We start from the raw sequence: 20605 nt of genomic DNA, 5'->3' as shown, positions 1-20605 counted from the left end.
TATTTACATATTTATTAAATGATTTAAGTTTACAAAAGGCTTATTGTCATAAGTTAATTCATAAACTTTTTTTAAAAAATAAATATGTATAATTTACAGTGCAATTCCACTGTCTAAACATTTCACAAAGTATTTCGGCAGTGGAACTTCACGGTAATCGGTCAAGAATCTATAAACAAATTGCCCTAAAAACCATAAAATTAATCTAATACCATCTCCACACTCCAGGGTAAAAAACAGACATTTTGATTTTTTTTATATTGGATAAGTTAGCCTTTGACCATGTTCCTACATGACATTTAATCCACATGTATATAAGGGGGTGTCGATAAATTACGTGAGGTGTTTTTTTTACTTTTCTGCCCTTCCCTACCCCCCTGGTGAGATGTCGTGAGATTTTATTCAACCCCCTCCCCATCCCCCAATCTCACGTGAGATTTTTCAAAAAGTGAGTTTCTTACGTAAAAATTGCGCGATATTTGCCGAGAACCCCCTCTCTCCAACATAAGATTAGATGAGATTTGACTCTACCGCCTCCCCCCATTAAACACCTCACGTAATATACGGACGCACCCTAAGTATAGTTTAAATGTGATTGTTCAAACTTTATTAAGTCGTAAAAAATAAGACCATTAAAAATATATACACAAGTGTCACAAAAAAATTGGTTATGTCAAAGAAAATAGTATATTTAAAAAACATAAGTAATTTTATGACTTATTGACAATAGAAAGTTTATATTAGTAAAATAGTTTTAAAAAGAGCGAGAAGATTAATAAAGAAAATATTTGGTCTCAAGTGTAGAGATGGCATTACCAGCCATCGACCTCCGTGCATCAAATTTGCAATGCAAATTAGCTGGAAAGCGTAAACTGAACCAAGCGATCATTTACACATGTACAGTCAGCTGCATAAATATGTATACATTTACAAAGCTTCAGAATTTATACACGCTTAGAACTTCCAAAATGTGTTTACACTTATCTCTATACTTCCGTTCTTGAATACAATTTTGAAACCGAAAGACTATAAGTTTTTGAAGTATTATAAATGTATAAATATTAATGTAGCTGACTGTACCCGTACTAATATGCCGCCCTCAAAGCTTTTACAAATAATTTTGTCATAATTGTGCCAAAAATAACTTATTTACTCATTTATACTATTATCTATACTATAATGTAAAGATGAAAAGCTACGGAATTACTGAACCAATAAAAAAAATTCTTACATTGATGTGAAGCTACACTATCTCGAGGTGACATAGGTTTTAACTCCGCGCAGACAAAGTCACGGGCAATTGCTTGTTGTAAATAATGACATTAATAAATACTGGATTAAGATTACATTTTTATATTCTTATTTATAACCCATATAAATATCTTTCACGTTTTCATTTTAACCATATATTTTTTAATGTTTTAACCACAGATAATAATTTTTCCATATTTAGAAAATAAAAAAAAGAACGTAATCAAAAATTATAATTTTTAAATTTAGAAGTTTAATTGCTTAAATATGAACAGACGAAGATTAAAATAATTCTACCAAACATCTTTTTAATCTGGATTAACATTTTTTGTTATGGCAACATTAAAAAACTACGTCACTTTTGTCATGCAGCTGTACTCTGAGAGCGACATACAGTCACTCAGTAGTTCTATAGATGGAAACAGGTTCCGGTGAAAAGAGTTACATGTGTTACGAGATGTAACCGTTTTCCTGAGATTTAGCAGTCTCAGTGTTGCTCGGGTCGTTTACTGCTTTCTTCAGTTTTGGTGACGATATCTTCACTCTTGGGCATTGCTCTCTGTTCTCCGAATTTCTCAACCGCCTTTTTCATCTCTCTTCTCTTTTGTGCTTCACGGATTATGTCGAATAGACTCTGAAAAATATTACATAATTCGTTAAAAACATATTATCTTTGTTTTGACGATATGTTATTTAGTAAATTTTAGTCTCAGAAACCGATAGTCCTATTAATATCATTAAAGCGAATGTTTGGATGGATCTATGTTAGTTTAGGAGGTAACTCCGGAACAGCTCAATGGATCTCTCTGAAATTTGGCACACATGTAGAATATCTGTCAATCAGTCATAGACTGGAAGAATACATAGGGTATTAATTAAGTTTTCATTCCGCACGGACGAAATCGCGGGCGACAACTAACATGACGATAATGTAAAAGATTTTTGTTAATAAAACTGTACCTTTCCATCGGATTCACTGGATTTGTCTTGCTCCTTGGCCGCAGATGCTGCTTTATCTAAAGCTTTCTGTATCTTACTCTCAACCTCTAATATTTCCTCTTTATCTAGAAGTTCGATCAGTTCGTTGATCTGTTTCTCGGATAGATTTACATTTTCGTTGCCTATTATTTCTAACATCTGAAATGAGACAAATCATTATTAGAAATTAATCCAATCAAAACCCTTGGTCCGTGGAGGCCTAGTATTATTAGGCTATTTAGGGAATTAACAAAAATGTTTGTCGACATCACAGGAGACCAAATAGCTGCCAGCAACCTCGGACAGAGAATTTGTTTAGCTATTCCAAGGAGGACCGCTGCCAGCATCTTCGGAACAGTCCTGCAGTTTTATTTACAACATCTGTCTTCGTTTAAAATAAATCAGGATAAAAAGATAATTTATGCCAAACATCACCTTCAGAACATCATCAATCTTGAGCTGTCCATCAAAGTCATCATCAAGTCTGCCGAGTACATCCTGTATTAGCTTGAGCTTAGCTTCATCTGGTACTTTCTGTAGACTCTTTATGGAATGCATCAGTTCATCAATCTGTATGAGTTGCTCTTTAGCCTTCTGTGGCTCCGTCTTTGTCTGTTCCAATGTTGTCTTCAATGCTTTCTCTTTGTTCTCCAATTCCACTAGAGCGGAGTCCAACTTGCTTATCATGTTGTTCACAGCGCGGTACAATCTGTAAAAGAATAATTTTAAGTGAAAGTTTAGATGGATGTTTGTTCGAAGGTATCTCCAGAACGGTTGAACGGATTTCGATGAAATTTGGCATATAAATCATATATTTTGTTTTAATTCCGCGCGGACGGAGACGCGGGCGACCACTTGTAATCTTTGTTAAAAGGTATCTTCAGAACTATACTACGGATCTAGTTGAAATTTGGCACACATGCAGAACATAGCTAGAAGCACGCATAGGCTACTATTTTTTTTTCATAATTCCCCGCGGACGGAGTCGGGGGCAACAGCTAGTGTTATTTATAAATATGTGTCCACAGGTTGTATTTTATTTAACACACGTTTCCAAGTATTGTCAGAGATAAACTCTTTTAACCTGATATTGTTGTAACATTTTTTAGATCGACGAGAAATCGAATCTAGGACCAGCAGAAAAGTCAAAGGCTTAACCATTGAGCCACCGAGGCTATTAAATTAAACGCTCGTATACTATAAATAAAGTATTATAGCTTTCCATAAAAGTTGTCAACAAAGTCGCTACCGAGTCTGAATACAAAGTATGAATCACACAATCAAGGCCATTTGTTGATACCGTAAAATTCCACTATTGTGATATTGTTGTCTCCGTCTTTTTAATGATAATGAACGGGATATAAACACGACTCTATATAAATGCTACGAAGTAGCCCATCGAAAACAATAATACCAGGTTTAAATTATTCCAGTACAGTAGGACAATGACATTTAAATAAAGCGAACATACAGTTCTTGCCAGGCCAGCGCTACTGTACTGACTTTATGTAAACACAGTATGAAGTTACACAAATTATATTTACGCGGAAAAATATGAAGCTATAAAATGACTAAATTATATCTTTAGCTACAATTTTTTTTATAACTATATTCATATTGTATAGTTGTTATTAAAATAGTTATTTTTTTCAATTCAAATTTTTATTTGAGTTGTTTTTTATTTAACACTAGCTGTCGCCCGCGACTTCGTCCGCGCGGGATTATAAAATAGATGTCGGCCGATTCTCAAACCTACTCAATATGCTCACAAAATTTCATGAGAATCGGTCAAGCCGTTTCGGAGGAGTATGGGAACGAAAATTGTGACATGAGAATTTTTTATATAAGATAATATCATCTCAGTCCGAGCATAGTAACTGTTAAGATCCCGGAGGTATTAAAGAAAATAAGCAATTAATAACAATATTATAAGGTCTAAAATAGCGTGACCTTGTCAACGGTGCAAAAGCAAAACAGGATATAAATACAAACACAAATTACATGTCACTATTACTCAGACATGTTATGTTGTATTATAAAAAACATTAGGTCATTGACCGAGAGGCAACTTATAAAAACCCTAAATTGAATTTATTATTACAATAACTAAATCTGTAAAACCATTTATAGTACAGCAACAACATTACGATGCATTTTAGAAGAAAATGTTGACTATGGCCTAATCACCTTTAACTTAGGATAGGCTCTGAGCCCCTCGGTGGGGACGTATAGTGAGCTAATGATGATGATGATGAAATAGTTGTCGGGACTCACAAGATTCAGATTAAAAATAATTAATATTTTAACACTTTATTTCCCTCAAATTTCAGTATTTAATATATAATAATAATTCAGTATTGTAAAGTTGGCAAATATGTTCCCGAGCTTTAATATAAAAAGGAGGGGACATACAAAAAGGATTTTTCCCCTTTCCTACATCTCCTTTCCATTGCCAAATCCACCTCCCCTTCTCAGTAAGTCAAAAATTACTTTATAAGTGGAAAACAAACTTACCGTCTAGCACCTTTCGTCAGTTTGATATCAGCTTGCTTTGTCTTAACAATTTCATTCATCTCTTTGACATCCTCGCTGTAGTCTAGAAGTTCTGTCTTCAATACCTGAATACTTTCCTTTTCCAATAACAGAGACTTCTTCTGTTCAGCTAGAATTATATTATATAAATACATATTTTTACCAATAAAAGTGTTGGTCGCTCAGGTGATAAAATTAGTAATCTAGATGTTTGGTTGTAAGGTTTAGTCCTAAGATAAACTAGGCTTAAACATCTTGGTGTGGACATGTATGATATGACAAAAAAAGATTAAAAAAAGTACAATTATGTTTTTGTAAGATTATATGAATATTGCATCATCTCGAATGTTAAGATTAATTTCATTAATTTTTAACTTTAATATGTTTTGACAGTTTTGAAATACAGACAAAATCTTACTAATATTATAAATGCCAATCTTTGGATGTATGGATGGATAAATAATGGATATTTTTTTTGAAAACATCTCCGGAATGGCTCAACGGATCTTGATGAAATTTGGTACAGATGTAGAACATAGTATGAACGTACACATAGGCACATAATTATTAAGTTTCTTTAAATTCCGCCTGGACGGAGTCGCAGGCAACAGCTAGTTACTAGTACTCCTATATTATATAACTTGAATATTGGTTAATTAGAATCTCAAATCTAGGCTTTATGTCTGGAGTCATTTAAATTATTGAAAAAGTTATAGTTTCTTATTGTTTAAATGTAAAAAGGTATATAAAATGAACTACATATGTAGTGAGGAATGTTATAAAATGTTATATGGCTCTTATTTATTACATATATGGTTCAAAACACACGGAGATTTCCTCTTTTATAAATACGACAATGTGCCATTCACTTTCTTAGTAATAACGTCATAAACATGAACTACCTTGACATTTGTGTCAATGTTTTTACATTTGTAATATGGCACTAATCCAAAATACTGTAATACATGTAAAAACACTGAAACTCATTAAGTCCCTTCAGTTATGTAAAAACACTAATGTATATTAAAATAAATTTTGTAGAATTTTTAACGTAAAAAAATTTAACAAGAAAAACAATCAGGTTTTATAGTTTTAAACTACTATGATTTTTCAAAGACACTGCTCTGAATATGTTATTTTCATGCATAAAATAAATATAAGGTTAGTTCTACGTTAATAAACAAAAAAATACTCACCTAATTTTTCTAAAGCATCTTCAATAACTTCCAAGTCCTTGCCAGACAAACCTTCTTCGGACTTTTCCTTTGGTTTTGGTACATCAATAGCTATAACAGGGGCTGGATCAACCATAACTTGTTCTGTATCCAATTCAATGATTGGTGCTTTATCAACAAGTTCTTCCTTCTGTTTCTTCTTTGCTTCAAGAAGCTGTTTCTCCCTCTCCGCTTCTAAGAACTCCTTCATGTCTTCCTTGATCTTTTGTTCTTCCAATTTAATTGCTTCCGCTTTAGCCTGAAATTATTTGAAAATAAATAAATGTACGAAATGCTGTCTTATTACTTCAAACACATTAGAAAATGTCAATATTGTAAAAAAGACAATTGCAATACACAAAAACATTTTCTTTATAAGGAAAAAATTAACAAAAATTCATTGAAAATCTATGCTCATTTGTTAAAAAAACGACAATATTAATGAAAAGTAATTTTTCAATATGTATAAAAGATTACAAAATTACCTTGAAGTCCACTTTGCCTTCTTTTTCACCAATAGCAGCTTTAGTTTGGGTAACAACTTGTTCAGGTAGTGCAGATATTGTGGCCTTCAGTTTGTATGTCGTTGGCACATGTTCTGGCACCATAAGGGCTCGAGACAACAAAAGCAGTGACGGTGGTACCTTCTCATTTAATGACAAATCCAGCCAATTCCTCAACTCCTTGCGCAACCTCTCCTCAGATACACCGTAAGCCCTCATACCTCTCGCTCTACAAGCCTGTTGGAGCTCACTGAAGTTCAAACTGTCCACACCCTCCTTTGCAATCATTTTATCATCAGCCGCTAGTGATCGTAGCTTCATTTTTAGATTAAACCGTAACATAGCACTTGTACCAATAGTTGAAGCATTTAACACTTTACACAAAGCAACCAAATGTGGCCTTTGAAGTGAATCCAATGTTATCTCATCCTCAAACAGCTTAGAGAATTTCATTATTTCCTCACTTGTTGCAACATCACCTGAGGTCCTTATTCTATTAAAGAAGTTCGAAAACTCCTTAGCCAGTTCTGAATGCCTATTACTAGCCTGTGGCGCCATTTGATCCAATGTTTCTTGAAAGAACTTTGCCATTTCTAACTTAACTTTTAAGTGTTGTTTTAGCTTAGCCTCCTTTTGACTTCTGCTTTCAAAAGTAGATGGCAACATGTTTGGGAAAAATTTAATAAATAATGGTAATGCAAACTCCAAAAATGGAACAACTATGAACACTATAAAAGGCACCATTCTAAAGAGATCACCAACGGTAGTGACCATCAATCTGTGTTCACGACGTGTCAAGGATTTGCCTTTTAATATTTGGAATAGCAGAGACGTTGATATTCTTATTTCTATAAATAGTAACCTAAAACCATGGTAGTAATGAACAAGCTCATCCATTATACGCTGCTTTAAACTTTTCTTTTTAACCTCTTCCTTTTTGGGGAGTTTTTCTTTTTCTTCAATGCCTTTTTTAATTGTCTCCACTGTAGCCTCAACCTTAGAGGATGGCTTAAGAGGTTCTTTCTCATAACATTGATTGGTAGTACAAATATATCTGAGATGTGGTGGATAGCCAATAATTTGAGAATTAAGAGGCTTCTGGGTATTATCATGCTGCAATCTGAGTGGATGAGTTGTGTAATATGACAATGACCTTGAAAGTGTAATATATGGAACATTCTGATACTGTTTACACTCCCATATTATATCTGTAAATAAACGAAACAACCTATTATAAGTCTTGTTACCAACAATATAATTGATATTAAAAAATATAGAAAACCATGAAGTTATGGTTTTTTCCAAATGAAATTGTGTTTAAAATATGTTTTTCATTTATTAAATGTACAGACCGTAATATATTTGTTTTAAAATTAAAGCAAAATATAGTATTTATTATGTAGTTTCTAATAATACTTCACAAAAACAACATAAACCTAAGAGATTATGGTCACGACCTTGTAATAAGACAACCTCAATCTTATCGTAAAAATTCACAATTATTAGATCTTTTATAGAATGACTTCCTAGTTATGCCGATATCAATGAAGTCATGGGATAATCAATCAAGTAGGTTTTTGTCTCATCTATAAGGTTATGTGAATAAAACATTTCACCTGTGTTAAAGATATTTAAAATCATACTCACTCGATCGTTTTAGGCAACGATAATGATTTAAAATGATTCTGTTCATTTTGAACTTTTATTTTCTTTAAAAATGAACTATATTATTACTGTTTTACATTAAAAACAAAATCACCTACATGCACCATGACAGATCAGAAGTTTTTAACAGATAATAAAAGAGTGTATAAGTAAGAAATGGTACAAAATGGTAAAAAAATGATTAAAAATATGACAACCCTGTCTTGAGGGCGCTACAATCTTAATTGACATAACACTTTTCTCAAACATCAATTCATCTACGAACTGAAGTCATTTATTTCAAAATAAAAAAATACACCGCAACAACAATCTGATCTGCTTTACACATGCTAGCAGTGAGCTGAAATTCAGGTCACAAGTTTTACTGCTACGGCGGCTCACCGTTGATCTTCTGAACAAACATGTTTTTTTTTACATTGTACTAAACCGGGTAAGAATTTTCACTGGCAACACTGATGACAACTGACAACAATGAATCTGTCATTCCCTCACTGAAGTGTCTGTGAGATTTTGAGGTTACAATAACGAAGGTGTATCTAATTTGTTATGTTATTCTTATCATTTAATATATTGTAATATCATAGAAGACAGATCCAAAACACCTCTGGTGTGTATAATAAATTACCCACAATCTCATGTTTGTCGTCATAAAGTAAAACCGGTAGGCATGGGAATTTTTCGTTTTTGTTTACAATCTCCAATAAAAAACGTTTTAAATAACATAACTCGAACTTTATCTACCAGTAAGTCGAACAACTTTGTATTTTTTATAAGATATACTTCTTACCCAACTAATATTAATATTTTAGTGGGGATGCAAAAATGTTTTTGTTTGTAGATCCTTTTTACTATGATACCCTAATTTTGTTGTTGAGAAGTGTCTTCCGGCAAATTTTTAAAATATTTTCGGTAGACAGACTTGTCCGATTATTAACACTATAACTTTTCCTTACCTTCATTCTTAGTGAAGTACTGACTCAATTTGTTTGCTTATTATGAGTTAATTTACAAAAATGTAGTGATTGTATATTTCTTAAATGATAGGCAAAACTATATTTCAGTCATGACACATAAAGAGATATCAAGAAGGATAGTTTGGGTGGATTTGGAAATGACTGGTCTGGATATAGAGAAGGATCATATCCTTGAGATAGCATGTCTTGTGACAAATGCTAACCTTGACATTGTAGCTCCTGGACCAAACATAATTATACATCAGCCTGATGAAATCCTTAATGCTATGAACCAATGGTGTATTAATCAACATGGTGAGGTATTAAAAGCTAAACTTACTTTAATTTTAAGTTTAAAAAATTTAATAAATAGTTTATATGTTCTTCCAGACTATGTTCTATGTCTGTGAAACATTTCATAAAAATCCATTGAACTGTTCTAGAGATACCATGTAATAAACATTCAAACATTCACATTTATAATATTAGTAAGATTTTCAATATGCATGAAACACTTGAAGTTAATATCTTTATTAGAGATATTGTTTGGTTTTAGTCATCTTATAAATGTTTACACTACAAAAAAATAAGGCAAATAAGCATAACATGTTGTTATACAATTATTTTGTACCTAACCTATTAACACATTCAATGCTGCATATTTGTCTCGAAGTTATAAATTTATACAAAAAAATGTACATGGAATTGGAATTGAGAATAAAAGCAAAAATTCTCTTACAGACTGGATTGACAGAGGCTAGTAGACAATCCTCAATATCAGTGCAAGAAGCTGAGAGTCAAGTTTTAAAGTTTTTGAGCAAACATGTTCATGAAAACAGAAGTCCTCTTGCCGGAAATAGTGTTTACATGGATAGACTATTCATACGTAAATATATGCCAAAACTGGATTCATATCTACATTATAGAATTATTGATGTTAGCACAATAAAGGAATTAGCAAAGAGATGGTATCCACAAGAATTTTCTAGAATACCGATTAAAAAATTTCAACACAGATGTATGAATGATATTTTAGAAAGTGTTGAAGAAATGAAGTATTATAGGGACAATATTTTCAAGAAGGAAATGCTGAACGAATGATTGAGATATTTAAAAAAAATTCTTCGTTGAAATTCAACATTTTACTGGTTGATGAACTGGTACATATCTTTTGCAACACTACAACAACCAACTCAAACACCATTGTCACCCCATATGGATTTTGGAAATCAGTGTTATAGAGAATGAATGGATTACTTCAGTCTACTTATCTCTAATAACTTTACCATTGCAATATTATTCAGGTATTTGTATAAAGAGTTCCAGGAGGCTAGACAAAGTGCATTCGCTTCAAAGTGATTCTATAGCGAACATCAAAAATGTAAGGAAGTGAAACGCGACAGTCACGTGACTTAACGAAAGTTATTGTCAGTTCTATACATTTTTGAAGTTCATTATGGATTTGCTTCGGAGCGAATTCGCTTTATCAAGCTCTGCAGTTAACGTTAAAGCAGATTCAAAAGTTACCAGTTTTCATTATAAATTAAATATTTTTTTGTAAATCAGTTTTTTTTATTACCGTTATTTGTTCAACTTGTCCTAAATAGAATCTATATATATATATATATATATATATATAAAAGAAAGTCGTGTTAGTACACTATTTATAACTCAAGAACGGCTTAACCGATATGGTTGAAAATTGGTGAGGAGGTAGCTTAGAGCCAGGAGATGGACATAGGATACTATATTTTTTTTTAATTTATGCATTGAAGAGCTGCTTTTTATTTAACTTTATAATATTATGAATGCGAATGTTTAGATGGATGTGATGTAAATGGATGGATCAGTGGGCTACACTAATTAAATTTTTTATATATTCACGCGGACGGAGTCGCGGGCGACAGCTAGTATTAGATAATTTAATCGATTTATTATAGTTGCACACACAGAGATTGGAATAGTTTACGACATTCTTAAAAGCGCCATCTATGCAGTGATATTGTAAGGTACTTTCATGATTGCTTTTTTCATTGCAAAAATCTTGATGCTAGATGGCAATAGTAGTTCATTTAGAATCAAAACACACGTTTTGAAAGTGAAAAACACGAACTGGGTTTCCACAGCGTACCACTTGTATAAAACATTGTCATTTTCGTTATTTTAAATATGGTACCGATCGTCTAGAGAGTTAGTGATGTGTAAATTGTTTTTTATTTTTAACAATTGCAAAACTGCAATACGTGGAAGTTATACGCTTTCTTCTTTTATTTATTTACTTTTGACATTTCTTCTTAAGCATTATAAAATAATAAATAAGATGTTATGTCGCTCAGAGATAATGTAGTATTCTAATAGTTAAATAGTTTTTGAAGTCCAATAGTTTTTGAGTTTCTTAATTACCATTGCTGCTTAGAGTTGAGTTGCTTATTTTTTTTCTTAATAAATTAAAAAGCGCTTGACGATCTCACAAGTGTGCTAAAGTAGTGATTTAAATTTGTTACACGCTTTATTACTGTAGATATTGCAGACTCCGCTAGACTCAAACTATCGCAAAATCTATGTATTCAAAGCTTATTTTATTTATAAGAGACTGTGAAGTATAAATATGGCATCGTATGATCAAAGGATTAATGAAGATCAGTGAACTTTAGAAATTATTGATTGAGTAAAAAGAGATGAAGGGGACTAGGGGCGTTCGCTTTTAAACGCTTTTATTATAAAAATAGACGTGAAAAAATGTCAAGTATTAATAAGAGTTATAGTATAGTATATCATGGTTCAAGGACGTCACCAGCCGATATATGCTAGATCCAAATGGAGGTTAAAAAATCTTTTTCTATTGTTAAAAAGGTAAATCTTAATAGCTAGAGAATGGAAGAATGTGATTCATTCATCAGCTCACTATACGTCCCCACCGAGGAGCTCGGAGCCTACTCTATGTTAGGAGTGATAGACCGTAGTCAACCACGCTGGGCAATTGTGGGTTGGTTGACTTCACACATATCTTTGAATTTCTTCTCAGACATGTGCAGGTTATATCACGATGTTTTCCTTCACCGTAAGAACGTCACATAAATGTACATATGTAAATCGGAAATCGAAAAACACATTGGTACATGGCGGGATTCGAACCCAGGATGGAACTGACAAGTAGTTTCTGAGTTAATTAGGTGTATCTATTGGAATTGTAAATATCTCAGTATTTCGAAGTAGTTTATTAGTTGTTTAGCAGCGGTTTAACTCAGTATTGTCAGCACGTAGCTTGAGCGAAGTTAAGACCTGTTGATTGTGCGCGGTAATAAAACAGAGATTTTATGTTTTTAAGCTTCTCGCAAACGACGTCTGGCTTTGGAAACATTGTGATTGAATCACAGTTTAAAATAATAGCCTTTATTTCAACTATGTTGCAAATACAAATATAACATAAACAGGATACCAGTTTAGAGATTGTGTTGCGTTTCCGCGAATGACGTTACAGCTTGCCACTTTTTCTATTGTAAGCCATCCTCCTTTACGTCACACTAGCAGTTTTTCTATTTCGCTCGACCATCCTAGATGCTGTCTCCCTTTACTTCTTTTAATTTTTATATCTGTACTAATCACGAAAGTTTAGGGATGTTTAAAACATACCAGTGTCTCTCATTCACTTTGAGACAAATTAAGGCAACTATATTTTAATACAAGTGAACGTATTAAAAAAAATGCTTTTATGTTAGAAAACTAATTTGTAAAAGAGGAATTAAAGACACAAAAACCGTGACACTAACTTTTTACAACGTAATATTCATTTCATTCATTAAGTCGAAATAGGTCAGCCGCGTGGGGAATGATTGCAAACATCACTTAATAGCTTGTTAATTAAAACAAACAAAATCTTGTCGCATGTAACCAATATGAATAATTGATCTTAATAATAACATAGTAAATGCTTAAAATAAAGCTTTTTAGGTTATTCCAATGCAAATTAGGTTTACTTGTTTAACTGACACACTTATCCTTCCAGAGTTAAGTGGTCACTTAGGTCCTCAGTATAGATTTAGTGCATTTAAGTAAATTACGTTTAAAAATAAATTTAATTTTTTTTAGTTCCGAACGGACGGAGCCGCGGGGAAAAGTTAGTGTGTTAATATAATTATCACTCCTAACGAAACCTTTTTTAATCGGTAATTTACCCTATTCAATGATTTTTATTTTTTGGGTTTCAAAATCTTTTCGCGCTGTACTAAAACAATGTTGAAAGAATGACATTTAAAAAAACGAAATGCCATAGATAATTTCTATTTTTAAAAGTATTTTATAACAAAAGTCATATCTTTATTAACTTTTTACTTAATAAAACAAAATCTTTTTGCACAAAAGAATTGGAATCAAAGAAATTCATAGTTTTTTTATAATAGTCACGTAGCGTAGCAATCTGTTACCATATATTTTAAAACTGAAATGGTATTCAGACATGCGAGTTTAATACGTTTTAATTAAAATACAGAAACTACTAAAGTGTAGCTATCTAGATTTGGATTACATGGGCACAGTGGTGCCAACGCCAAGGTGAACTAATGATCGGATAGATCTTACGATAACCATAAATAATAATGGATCATTCATAAAAAAAACAACTATTTGGTTTTACTAAATGTATTTTCAAAACTATTATCTTAAAACTCCTATCAAAGTAAATTTCCAACACTAGTCATAGTTAATTATTTAGTTAACAAAGTTAATTAATCTTCTAATCGCGGGTTTCTGCGATCAAAACCGCCATTTGAAACATCAAATAAAACATGTGTCTTCTGTCAAAGATGATGACAGGGATGATGACATATTTTAAACAGAGATTTTGGTCTCGGAAACCAACAATAAATAGAGTATTAAATAGTACGGTTAAACGATTTATAGATATTTTATTTTAATAACAAGTAAATTAAATTATCTAGATTTTTATAATATGTAACATAAATAATTTAAAAGTTAAAGCATGAATCTGCTACCCCTGCATTAAACTTTATTACATTAAATACATAGTAATCGAATAGTTTCATTTCTAAACGGGTCATATAACTATGTGTACGCTAATATATTTTACATTAATATTAAAAGAAGACTTACAGCTATATATTGAAGTTATACTCGTAAGCAAACTACTTGTTGATGCGAGGGAGAACTTCAATTGCATTTAATAAAACTAGGCAACTTGTAGCTCATATATTGCCAGAATAGAAAAGTACATTTAAAAAGAAAACAAAACACAGAAATGTGTTCTTATAACACTTTTATGAATATTTTTAGTAGAAAAAAAAACATTTAAAGAAATGAATAGCATTTTGCAAAACAAAAGTTGCGTAATTAACATGTTAAAATATTCGGACTCCGTTATAGAAATACGGCATTTGATTTAACAGATAATAATGACTCTTGGCTTTAGTAACTTCAATTTTTACCTTCAATATGCATCAGTAATAGATTACAGATTAAAAAAATTTTTGCAATCTGTGTCCTTTTTACGATTTGCAATTGTCAAGTTACGAATATTTTTTTCTGAACGGTGTTGCATTTAAATCATTTATATACTCTCTTAATTAAGATTGAAATAAGATACGAAATAAAATACTGTACTTTTTTATCATAAGCAAAGGAGCGAGCGAGTGAAATCGCTGAAATAGCGAAGAGACCGCTGCCAATATACATCCGCAGATGTGTTGCCCTCCTTTAAACGACGAAGATTCACAGAATAGGTTTGACACAAAACATAGATTTATCCTACTTTAAGGGCTTTTTCTCTTCCATAACTCTATGGTACGCTAGTATCTTCCGTGTGGGAGGAAATATTTTTGTTATGTTAAGACAAAGTACTATTTTATGACATTCTAAATGTGGCATTGATGAATGTGCCATAAACAAATTAACAAGTACATTTGTTTCTATATTAAAATTCTATAAACTTTTGTTTTGCAAAACTAAAGTTGAACTTAACATAGTTAGAATTTCTATTAAAGTTTCAATCTACTTATTTTATTTAAAATTATTTTTTTTACATTCTATTTTAATTGAATTATAATGTAAATTGCTTATTCTTGTATTATGTTCCTTGTACAATATTGGTAAACGCTTTCTACTTTGTTTCAATAAAAACAAACTTACGTGGTTTCAAAGTAATAATATTTTAAGGTACATTTTATGCGCGCTCATAAACTTTATGGTATTTCATGTTTTGATATTTACATTTATATGGCAACATTTTTATTTATAAATCATTAATTTGAGGTTTACACATCAAAAATATTTAGTTAATATTTGTTCGAAATGAATATTTAAATAGGTATTTCAACTATTCATAATTTGTTGTAAGTTAATGCTTAATATTATTTATTTTTATAATAAAACAATGTTGATCGATTAATACAATATTGTGCGTTAAATTATAAAATGTGTTTATTATAAAGTTTCCTCGCAGTTACAAAATAAATAATTCTATTTTTAAATTCAGTAAAAAATATTCTACTGGGTAAAAGTTCTAAAAGAGGTAATTCTTTAACACCTACATTTTAAGTCTTTACATTACTAATTCATTTTATCTACATATTTGTTACTTTATATATATTTATCTTTTATATCTACATATCTATGTATATTATATAGATTTAGTTTATTCATTTATTCTGTTATTAAAAATTCATCGACTACCAAATGTTAAAAAGTATACAAGCTTGTTAAAACACAAGATTTTGTAGCCAACAAGTTCAAAATTTCGAAATATAAGTAAGAAAATGTTTAAGATTAATTATAAATGTTTGAAAATTTACGCATGATAGAGAAATAATTAGCGTAGGTCACGTGTAACATTTCCCGCGCTGGCGGTCGTTCACTCTCGCACTCGCAACAGCTGATCTCTGTAGTGTGTAGTATGAAAGCCTTGTTCTTATCGACGGCAGCGTATCTTACTCGCGTACGAATACGAACTCGTTGTAGTGGTTCCAGCGGTTCTCCTCGGAGTCGACGCCGGGTTTTAACTCTGCGGCGCCGCCTGCTGTGCCGCTGCCGCAGCTCGCCGTTAGCTTGAAGCCCTGCTCCTGCAGCATATCGAAAGCCTGCTCGATGAACGAATGCTTGAGGAAGAAGCGCGAGGTGTAGCGGTCGGCCAGGCCGTGATCGGGATCGCGCGACTCGTTCAGCGTCTCACCGAACACGTCGCGGCAGAGCGTCACCTTGCCGCACACGAGGATGCGCGACAGCTTGCGGAACTTGACGTCGGCCAGGCCGTCGCGGCCGAAAGCGAAGCTGCCGCGGTAGCCGACTGTGATGCAGCCCTTCTCGCGATGTGGCGGGCGCGGGTCGGCGTCACGGACGGCCGCCTCCAGGCCTGGCAGCCGGTAGTGCCGCGCCTCGCGCGCCAGCCGCTTGTGCTCGCGGAAGCACTCGGGCAGCACGAGTCCGCCGTCGCGCAGGTAGTCCAGCACGTAGCGGAAGAGCACGCCGTCACGGTCGAAGAAGATGCGACCGCGGGCGTCGCGCGGATGATCGGCGTCTGTGAGCGCGGTGGCCGGCAGCGAGTCCGGCTCGCGCAGCAGCGTCTCGCGCGTGCTCGCGTAGTGCACGCCGCCGACGTTCAGCTCGAGCACCTCGGGCGGCGCGTCCGCCATGGCTGGAGGCTGGGTACGGAGTGGCGGCGGCCGCGGCTGCGCGCCCCCTGCCCCCGCCCGCCCTTGCGCTCCGCCCCCTGACCCACTTCTTCCGCGTCTCGGCGCCGCGCGCCCATCAATAACGCACGCCTGGGTTACTGACTTCGGCGTAATCATTTCCTACCCTTTCGAAACTCTACCGCGAAAGCCTTCAAGGTCGACGTCTATTGTTAGCTAACAGATGGTTCATTATGCCGAGGAGCTTTGGAAAGTTTTAACACTCGGTTTCCTGCGTATAGCTACTTAGGTAAGTTATGAACTGAGCAACAATAATAGTTTTAAAATTCGGATATAAGTTCGTTCTGTTGAAGATTCATGGAGGCTACCTCGGTATAATATAATTTATATTCCTAATTTATTATTATACACTAGAAGAAAACAAGAAGATAATTATCCTATAGTCTAGAAATTTTAAATAAAAGTGAATGCAGCATCCATTTCTACTCCTGTTTTGTCGATTTTCGACAGGGCTACGGAAACAGCGGCGTAGAAGGGATACTGCTACGCGATGGGTTACGAGGACGTACAAAAATGGAACCTACGTATCGAAATAGTGTTGCAAATGCATACCATTTTATCTCAAATTAATTTATCCATTTTTCGAGCAATTTTTGACGATAAAAGTATACTTTACTGATGTTATTTTTTTTAAGGCGAGGCATGACCCATGTATCACTTAACAAGTGTATTTGATCTGTTGCTGACGAAGTATGATGGATGTTCAGTTTGATGGATGAAGGGGGTAAATGGGATCGTTTAACATCAATACTTTATAAGAGTTTATATTAGATTTTTGTCAATGTATTTTTACGATGAGAAATAAAAGATTTTTCAATTTTAAAAACGGTAGTAAATGTGAGATACTATTTCTAGTCTATTTAGTAAGAATATTTTTAATTTCAGGCTTAGTTTGGAATTTAAATCATAGTTTTAGAATAAGAGAAATTTATTTGCATAATTAAATAAGAGCGGGGTCTGGTCGCATATATTTTTCTATGAAAAATCTGTACAGTAAAAAAAATCTTGGCATTTCATAGACACAAAATGTAAATGTATTCAAATAGAGATGATGTGTACACAATAAGATTCTGTTATTGTCAAACGCTATGTCAATTTAGTTTACATTATTATATCAATAGATGGCGGAACATATTACTAGATCACGATATTAATGTATTTGGTATGTTTATCGACTTCCCGATCGCATTTAATAAAGTTGACTCGCACCAAGATATAACCAGTGTTTCATTGTGACTACTCGATACTTCTCCAGTGAGAGGGAGACCTTTTTGAGACTGCTTTACAGTTATTAAAGTAAACATTGTACAAAGCTTTGTACATTCAAAGCTTGCAGGGTCACCGGGAAAAAAGTGAAGTTATAAAAAGTAAAAATACTTTCGAAATTCTAAAAATGTATAAGAAAAAATCCTAATACCTATTTATGTTGTTCTCTACAAAAATATCTTTATTTATGAAGTTTTACCATCAATTATTTTTAATAATCAGTCTAGAATAAACTGTGTTGGTAAAACGTTGTTTTCCTCGCCTTTAACTTTCTACGATGGTCATATTTTTATAGCAAAAACATGGCCATATGATTTCGCCATAGCGAAGTGACCGTTGCCATATACATTTGCATATGTAGATACGTTCCTTACCTATGTGTAAAGGTTCTAACATTTTATTTGTAAAAATTTTATAAATTTAATTTTTTATTTGTATATCATATATGAGCATTTTGTTTTTTTTTTTTAGATTTGCAGAAGAATTTACGAGTATGAAGATAAATATTTCCACACATTCGTAACGAACGTAACAAGAGGGGTCCTTTTATTACGGTCCAGGGAAATTAGGTTTTCCTTTTATTTCACGTAATGAACTCTCGAGGGGCGCGATTGCCCTATCTCGTTTGGCTGATAAAAATACATCTATTAAACCAAAATCTAGTACATTTAAATACGGAATATTTTTAAATAAAAATATTACTTACTAGGTATCATCCGTGACTACATCCTCGCGTTCTTTTTTTTTATCAAAATGTGGCAAACGAGCGAGCGGCCACCTGAAATCGTTGAAATAGCCAAGCGACCGTTGCTCATAGACATACGCAATTGCATATGCCTACCTTTAATCCACGGGGAAAGGGATGCACAGAAAGAAAATATTTTCACTTCCCATGCATCCCCTTATCCAGAAAATCCACTTTCACTTCCCATTCTTTCCTTGTAAGAAAACGAGTGAAAAGGGAAAGAGGACTAACATTAAGCCTCCAGGACGCACGCACATCAGACGAAACGCAGAATTGCTTCCATTTCCCGCCTGCCTTCTGTGTGTGTGGTCTTAAAAAAATCTTAATTAGTAGCTTATGAGTTAACTTTTAACAAAAATCGATCCATTTATCTATATATTTAAACTTTCGCTTTTATATGTAAGATTTATCATAACGTAGAAAAAGTTTCAAGAGAAATCCATTACGTTATATGTAATGTTGACGTACGTAAGGGAATACCTCACCTCGAACTAACACGGCGTGATATTACTCGACAAATTGGATCAAACGTTGTTATTTAGTTGTCGAGTTTTGTGGGGGATTTGACGAAGCGTGGCATTCAAGTTACGAAATCAATTTCAAAGCAAACACGTAAATTACAAATTAGAATATATTTGATATTAACTAAACTCTAAGAATAAAATTAGGAAAGCTTATTAACTACGATTTAAATTTACAGGGTTATTTAGTTCGGTTTAAAATTCTTAGCGTTGTTTTCATAACTTTCAGCTAGTAACAAATTACTGTTAGATTTAACTTCTAGAAGCTTCCACGCCTACCATTTCGCCGCAAAGACAAGATATCTGTTGCAAATAACGTCAAGCTTCTTTATAGCTTAATAAATTTAAAGTTATATCCTTACTTCATGATTAAGTGCAAAAAGTTTACGATATTTATAATGGCGTTCCGCAGTCGGTGGTGTATTATTTTTTATATAATACTAGCTGTTGCCCGCGACTCCCTCCGCGATCCTACCCTACTGAACATGCATAAATTTAATCGAAATCGGTCAAGAAGTTTTGGAGGAGTATGGTAGCTAACATTGTGACACGAGAATATAAGACTAAAGCCAAATAAAACTTTTGTCCGTCGATGATAAAGCAAAATTGAATTCGCGATTCGAAAATTAAAAAAGGTCGTTAGATTCCCGTGACGTCAGCATTATGATGTCAGGGAAAATGAGTTTTGGCTATTAAGCTTCATCATCGATAATTGATTGTTTTTATACATTCAGAGACTAACGACTTATAATGAAAAAAAAAACGGATTCATTAGACTTGATTAAATTAAAATATTTATAGTTCAATACAATTTTTTAGGCTCAGAACGCATAATTCGTTTTTCAAACATTTTAAAATCAAACGGTAGGAATCCCTCTGGAATACAATGGATAAGATAATGTACCGATTCTAATAGTAGGCTCGTAAATAAACATTATTGCCTAGAACATCCCAAAGGTAAGACGTGTCAATGTCAACAATGTACCGTAAGTATTCTATCTTCAAATTCTCGACGTTTGCGTTGAGGGAATACCGAATAAATTATTCTTATTACAGCATCATATTGCCAAATAAATTGGATGAAAGTTTGTTACGCGTTCGGACGAGACGTCTCGTGCAGACTATTCCAGATATTTGTAACAAGGGACTTTAGCAAAATTTATTTGGTCAAATGTACCATTTTAATTCTGCTCTTTATATGTTTCGTAAGACGTTTTTTTTTAATTGAACACCCCGTGTAAGTCGAGAAACCAAACTGTTTACAACCAACCTTCTTATAT

At 33.4% G+C, this 20605-nt stretch overlaps 3 protein-coding genes across 5 annotated transcripts; 1 reads left to right on the top strand and 2 right to left on the bottom strand.

The window, feature by feature from the left end:
* Positions 1-1452: 1452 nt before the first annotated feature.
* Positions 1453-8239, bottom strand: Letm1 (Leucine zipper and EF-hand containing transmembrane protein 1). The gene is made up of 7 exons (XM_013318077.1): positions 8126-8239; positions 6461-7686; positions 5958-6234; positions 4744-4891; positions 2665-2938; positions 2212-2388; positions 1453-1885 (listed from the first exon to the last, which is right to left on the bottom strand). Exons 1-7 carry the CDS (start codon positions 8169-8171, stop codon positions 1739-1741), a joined length of 2295 nt encoding a protein of 764 aa, XP_013173531.1. The 5' UTR covers positions 8172-8239; the 3' UTR covers positions 1453-1738.
* A 397-nt stretch (positions 8240-8636) lies between these two features.
* On the top strand, positions 8637-10658 carry LOC106122261 (oligoribonuclease, mitochondrial). 3 transcript variants are annotated; one of them, XM_013318188.1, is made up of 3 exons: positions 8637-8750; positions 9205-9416; positions 9838-10658. In XM_013318188.1, exons 2-3 carry the CDS (start codon positions 9207-9209, stop codon positions 10195-10197), a joined length of 570 nt encoding a protein of 189 aa, XP_013173642.1. In that variant the 5' UTR covers positions 8637-8750; positions 9205-9206; the 3' UTR covers positions 10198-10658. The 3 variants fall into 3 exon arrangements, with proteins under 3 accessions (XP_013173642.1, XP_013173641.1, XP_013173640.1); XM_013318187.1 differs by having other exon boundaries at positions 8637-8804; XM_013318186.1 differs by having other exon boundaries at positions 8637-8886.
* A 5088-nt stretch (positions 10659-15746) lies between these two features.
* On the bottom strand, positions 15747-16743 carry Ktl (BTB/POZ domain-containing protein Ktl). The gene has a single exon (XM_013318134.1). The coding sequence runs from the start codon at positions 16734-16736 to the stop codon at positions 16035-16037; it is 702 nt and encodes a 233-aa protein (XP_013173588.1). The 5' UTR covers positions 16737-16743; the 3' UTR covers positions 15747-16034.
* Positions 16744-20605: the final 3862 nt, after the last annotated feature.

Source organism: Papilio xuthus, unplaced genomic scaffold (genome assembly GCF_000836235.2).
Source record: "Papilio xuthus unplaced genomic scaffold, Pxut_1.1 DF826933.1, whole genome shotgun sequence".
NCBI lineage: Eukaryota > Metazoa > Arthropoda > Insecta > Lepidoptera > Papilionidae > Papilio > Papilio xuthus.
This window is presented reverse-complemented; position numbering and strand designations above follow the sequence as displayed.

Coding starts and splice junctions, on each gene's coding strand:
- LOC106122261 (XM_013318186.1), top strand. CDS start 8,811: ATGGGAATTTTTCGTTTTTGTTTACAATCTCCAATAAAAAACGTTTTA. Junction 8,887..9,204: donor AACTCGAACTTTATCTACCA/GTAAGTCGAACA, acceptor ACTATATTTCAG/TCATGACACATAAAGAGATA. Junction 9,417..9,837: donor GTATTAATCAACATGGTGAG/GTATTAAAAGCT, acceptor ATTCTCTTACAG/ACTGGATTGACAGAGGCTAG.
- Letm1 (XM_013318077.1), bottom strand. CDS start 8,171: ATGAACAGAATCATTTTAAATCATTATCGTTGCCTAAAACGATCGA. Junction 7,687..8,125: donor TCGTTGCCTAAAACGATCGA/GTGAGTATGATT, acceptor GTTTATTTACAG/ATATAATATGGGAGTGTAAA. Junction 2,389..2,664: donor AGATTGATGATGTTCTGAAG/GTGATGTTTGGC, acceptor GTCTCATTTCAG/ATGTTAGAAATAATAGGCAA.
- Ktl (XM_013318134.1), bottom strand. CDS start 16,736: ATGGCGGACGCGCCGCCCGAGGTGCTCGAGCTGAACGTCGGCGGCGTG.